A 5,942-nucleotide genomic window follows, 5' to 3' on the forward strand; every position below is an offset into this window, starting at 1 on the left:
CAGATTCCCTGTTACTGAAGAAAAGTTTGACCTTGTGCTCCACTGTTCTGACACACTGTGTTTAACCAACTGCCACCCAGTTTCAGTGGATCGTCTTGCTCAAAGTTTCACTTGAGAACAAATCCTCAAGGCTGCATCATGCACAAAAGTCAGTGTTTGGCTTCTGGGACACATTGGCTTATTTTTTTTGTATGGTTTTATAGAGTTGGCTTAGGCAGAATTCTCCCCAGAGCAATAAAGAATACATGCTTCCTAGTAAACTTTTCCCCACTTCACACACTAACTGGACTTGGATTTTCTGGGAACATTTCAGCTGAGAAACTGGAACAACAATTAGGATCACTTTCCAAGCAACCATCAAGTTTGATTTGCTTGGCGATCTTGATTTTGAGCTCACGGAGATTTGACTTGAGGCCTGATTTCATCTCCAGCTCCAGCAGCGCCTGGCAGTTATCCAACTTGAGTTTTTCGCAGTCGAGTTTCATGATCTTGACACTTTAAATGAATATGGCTTATTCCTGGGGGGAAATGTTGCTGTAGGTTCACTGGGATCCTGACCCACTCCACCTGAGCTACCTGTAAGGCCAGGCCAAATAAACTGCCTCACCACTACTTTGGAGTGAGGCTTTTTGCCCACAGGGGCCGCAGCCTTTCCCCTAAACTCAATAGAAAACTGTCAATGGTTAACCTGAAGTATCAACTTAACTGGGCTAAAAGATGCTCAGACTGGGGATAACAGCACAAGCCTTTGATCCCAGAACCCTAGAGACATAAACAAGTGGACCTCTGTAAGTTGGAGACCAGCCTGGTCTACATAGCAAGTTTTAAGACAGTGAAGGCTGCAGAGAGACCCTGTCTAAAAACAACAAAAGGATAGCAATATAGCTGATAAAGCATTATTTTTGGATGGGCCAGGGTTTTTGCAAAATAGCTTAGCATCTGCTTGATAAATTGAGAAAAGGCCACCATTAGCAATGTGGGTAGGCAGCATCTAATCTATCCTGTGAGGGCCTAGATAGGACAAAAGAGCAGACAAGGGCAGCATTCTCTCTGGTTAGAACGGGTTATATGCCTTCTGCCTTTGGAGCAGTGGTTCTGGGCATCGGGTCCCCAACCACAGACTAGGAGTTACACCGTTAACGTCTGCTTTTTTTTTAACCTTTGACTTTGTACTGAAACTGTACCATCTTGTTTCCTGTATTTTCCCATCTCTTGTAGGACACAGATCATGTGGCTCTTTATCTTTCATGATCACTTGAATCAATGTCTCATAATAAATCTGTGTGTGTGTTTCCATGCATGTGCACCCATGTGAGTATACACATTCTGCTGATTTTGTTTCTCTTGAGATGCTAATAAAACAAGCATTCTAGAATCATCTTCATTGGTTCCCTGTTTTTCTGATGATTGGACTCAAGAGCCAGGTATGGGCTAGGCTCTACCCCTGAGCTACAGCCTAACTTCTTAATTCTATGGGGGCACATTTGCTAGTTGCTTTTGAGAAATTATGTATGGAAAGTAATTTTTTAGAACGTACATGTTTAATATAAAATTGTGGATCAAGCCCAAGATGTTTTACACACTAGACAAATGCTCAAATGCTGGGCTACATCCATAGCCCTAATACATCTTTTGGTATACCTTTACTTCTGATAATTTCATAAGTATAATAAATGGACTCTTCCCCTTTAAAAAAAAAAAACATGTACTTAAGAATCAGAATGTATTTGGAAGCAGGTCCCCTGCTTAAGTAACTAGCTATGATTATGATGACAGCATAGTGAGTTGGAGTAGGTCCCTGGTCCAATATAATTGTTGTTCTTATCAGTACATGCTCTGATGAAATAATAGAATGCCACGTGACAACGAAACAAAGATTGGAGCAACACAACTGCAAGTCAGGAACACCAAAGACTGCCAAGAAACTTCTAGAAAGCCAAGAAAAAACAAGGAAGGATTCCTGTAGATTCAGAAGGAACACAACGCCTTTATTTTAGAAACGTGAGACAACTATCTGCTGTCTTAAGACATTCCACTTGTTATTCTTTGCTATGGAAGCTCTAGAAAACAAATAGCCAATCCTAGTTTGGGAGTTACTTTTCTATCAAATTGTATCGCTTGCAGAGTTCTTCCAGGGATGTTAATGAAAAGTGCATCCGATTCTGATTACTAGTTATTAGAGGGCGACTTTTTATCCTCTAGAAATCTTTATGGTCTTCTATTGAAACCTGGAATTCTGGAATTTTATGATTATGTCACAATTATCAAAGACATGGGAAAGACTACTTCAACGGAGCAGAGGACAGGATAGAAGATGTAGCTCAGACAAGCTGCATCAGTAGAGCCTTTGTGTAGCACATAAAAGTCTGTGGGTTTGATTCTCAGGCACTGAAAAAAAGTGTAGGGAGAGGAAAAGTTAATGTGTGGCCCCAGTTCATAAGACTAGTTCCTATCAGCATAAAAAAACCTACATAATTTGCATCGAGTATGAGGAAGTTTGACGACCACTACCCAGTGGTAGAATTCAAAATTAAGTCTTACACAGAAGTCTGCATTGGCTCTACTTAATAGTATGTAGAAGACTGTAGTTGAACAGAAGGAGTAGATCCCCCACCATCAGGTACTAAACCAATCCCGTTCTGGAGGTGTTGAGAACGCAGATCCAAGGGATTTGCTAGTCAAATCCGAATTTCATGAAAATTATCTCACTTAAATTAGGGACTAAAAGGTCTTGGGGGTCACAAAATTTTTAGAAGTGGCCTTATGAGGGCCTAGAGAGATGGCACAACCATTAGGAGTACTGGTTGCTCTTCCAGCCAGCATGGGGTTTGAGTCTCAACACCCACATGGCAGCTCACAACCATCTTTAATGTCAGTTTTAGAGGATCCAATGCCCTCTTGTGGCCTCCATAAGCACCAGGCATGTAAATGATGCACAGACATTCACTCAGGTAAAACACCTATACGTACCAAAAGTTTTTACAAATTAGAAATTGAACCTACAAAACAACATATAAACTTCATACTTCATTTACAAAAGATTTTGGTCAATTAGAAGCGTTACCTTCTGACGCATCGAAGCATCTTTTCTCCCAGCCAATTACTATGTATTGTCTACCCTTCTGCTCAAACAGACTTGTGGAAAAGAGTCAAATTGTGGATTATTACTATTTTTTCCTAAGAGTCTTGGACGTGGAGAGACGGTCAGTGTGCAAGTCCAAGGTCAGAGGCTGGCTACCGCGGACCAAGCAGGGCCTGTAACTAAAGACATTGTCCCCGAGGCAGGGGACAATTCGGGAGATCGGTTCTTTTCAACCTCAGATGGTTGGAAGTGGACGAGCACAGAAGGAACCGCGAGCAACACCTCGACAGCGAACACGCAGCCGCCACAGCTCTGCGTAGGGGACCCGCATCCTTCGAGCTCTCGCGTTACTAACCCTCCTCACCCTTCCGGCTTCCCGGCCCCGCCCACCGCGGGCTCCGTGTCGTCACTTCCTGTGGGTCCGCCTCGCCGAAGAGAAGATGGCGGCGCTGGGGGAACCTGTCCGGCTGGAGAGGGGTGAGTGCGGCGGCTCCCGCGACCGCGGTGGGCGGGGCGGGTGGGGACTCACGGAACGCCTGGCGGGCCGGAGCGGAGGCGAGGTGGCCGGGGCGCTGACACCCGGCCTTCGTGCCGGCCTTCGTGCCGGCCGCTGCTCGCGGGAGGCGCTGGCCGCGGTTTGAAAGCTCGCCAGACCCCCTCCGTTCACCCCGACGGTGGGCGCAGCTCGGTCCTGACGACCTGCTCACGACGGCAGACACGGACACTCCCTGGGTCACTGCAGATGCGGCTTTCGACTTTATAAACCCTAAAAGCGAGAGCCCCACTCGCTGTTGGACACTATCTACCTTCATTGCCCCCCGTGCGTGAACGAATTCGTGTGCCCTCTCGCCCTCGTTCGTACACTTGGCAGACACAGGCACATTCCCGCATAAACTCCCTCGCCCGCATTTCAACATAGACGCCTTCATTACTCTGACCACAGCCTCCTGGGCCTTGAGTTGGTATTTCTTGGCTTTTGCATTCCTTCCCGTCACGGAGGGGGATGCTTTAAAAACAATCCGACTGGCTTGGTCTTGCGAAGATTACGTAACTAGGTGGAGTAGTAGTTAGTTGTAAATCACTCCTAAGTGCGATACTAGTTTTTAGAAGCCCTACAGTTGCCAACCTGGTTGGTTGATTGCTTCTTAGAGCAAACAGTCACGAAAAATAAAACGTGCTGTGGAAGTAGTCTACCGGTGGCCAGTTGGAGAGTTCCAACATTTCACTCTGCCCTGCCCAAATCGTTAGATTTCAAACAACTGGAGCAAGCTTTTTACAACTGCAAGTTAGAGTACTCAGGAAGTGCCTGTTGGCAAACAAAGCGTGGAATGGAGTTTGACACTACTTTGCATATATTAGTATTTGCAGTCTCTATATTAATATTTTCCAAGAAGGAAATAATTTTAAAGTTGGTGCACTTAAAAGAGCCGCTTTCCGCGGACTTGTTTCTCTCCAGCCTATCAGGGCTTTAATTAAAGCGGCATTCTGTGGCCGAGGGTAGCTTGGGAAAGACTAAGGTAGGCTTACAGCTGTGACATTTTCTTCTTGAGCATAATGTCAGTGTGCCTTGTGGATAGGAACAAATCTGTTGTGTTAAGCAGAGTAATTGGAGGTTTCTAACAAGTTGGCATTCTTGGTTGTTTTAAATGAAGCACAAAATGTGGACCCTGATCCTCTGGCATTTGCTGTTTGCGGTTACAAAGTTTTTAGTTATACAGTAGAAAACTCAGAATGGTGGCAATGAAGGCCAGTTAACAGGGTCAGCAAGTCAGATGACATCAAGTCAGATTCTGATTGAGGAATCTTAACAGACCTGGCAGATACTCTCAAGAGTTCACAGTAAACCAGCACCTATGAGTAAATTCCTCTCTGTCTTCTAACTCATCAAAGTATAATTCACCAGAGCACAAACTCCATGAGCTTTTTGGTACAGTTTAGATTTAATAGAGTTTAGCTTGCTTCCCAGTGTTAATTTCCTGGACTTCTCTCTACTCCTTCCTTCTCCCTTCCGCTTTCCTCCTTGTCACCACGTTGGCTACTGAGTTGAGGGCATATTGCACATGGTAGGTGAGCACTCTACCACTGAGCTCCATTTCCAGGTCTACTTACAGGATTTCAGTGTGGATAATAAATCTTAACTTTGTAAGCCAGCAACTCCAGAAACAACATTTCCTAGCCACTCTGGAGGTGGCAAATCAAAGCAGAGGTAGTCTGCTTGATTAAAAACAGTCTATGCTTTTATTATCCAGAACTGAATCAACGCTTTGTTTCCCTGCTCAGTTTGCTTGGACCTTTTCATCTGAAAGTGCAAAGAAAAGTCCTAATTCTGTGAAGTAAATATCTGGTTCTTTAGTATAGCGTGAAATCCAAAACTTCCCCCACTAAGTCAAAAGTGTTTAAGGACTAGAATATGTATAGACTAGTAGGAATGCTAATCTTTGGAGGTAAATGAACAAGATTAAAATTTACTGAAATTTTGGTTAATTAGTAATACATTTAGGCATGGGTGCAGAAAAACCTTGGGGATCAGAACAGAGGTCATGATCCCCTCTGTTATAGCATGAATTATAACATGAATCTTCATTCGAAAGTTCTTTGTTCATAAAACCCATTTGGACATTTCCCAATCACAGTAACCTAATTTGTGTGTGTATATGTGTAATTCTTTTTTTTTTCTTTTTCAGTTTTTCTCTTTTTAAGTTGTGTGTGTTAGATGGTGGTAAGAGACCAGACAAGGTTGTCAGATCCCTAGAAGTGGAGTTTTAAGTAATTGTGAGATGCCCAAGTGGGTGCTGGGAATCTGGAATTGCTCTTAACTGCAGAACTTCTGATCCCTTAGTGTTTGTTTGTTTGTCTGTTT

The 5,942-nt window shown here is 43.9% G+C and overlaps 1 protein-coding gene across 1 annotated transcript in view; it reads left to right on the top strand.

Moving 5' to 3' along the window:
- Positions 1-3,489: 3,489 nt before the first annotated feature.
- Lin7c (lin-7 homolog C, crumbs cell polarity complex component) overlaps positions 3,490-5,942 on the top strand; it is an 11,659-nt gene continuing 9,206 nt past the window's right edge. The window contains exon 1 of the mRNA XM_005364053.3: positions 3,490-3,559. Within this exon, the coding sequence (XP_005364110.1) occupies positions 3,523-3,559 (37 nt within the window). The 5' untranslated portion in view covers positions 3,490-3,522. The remainder of the gene's footprint in view (positions 3,560-5,942) is intronic.

Source organism: Microtus ochrogaster (genome assembly GCF_000317375.1).
Source record: "Microtus ochrogaster isolate Prairie Vole_2 chromosome 14 unlocalized genomic scaffold, MicOch1.0 chr14_random_1, whole genome shotgun sequence".
In the NCBI taxonomy this organism is placed as follows: domain Eukaryota; kingdom Metazoa; phylum Chordata; class Mammalia; order Rodentia; family Cricetidae; genus Microtus; species Microtus ochrogaster.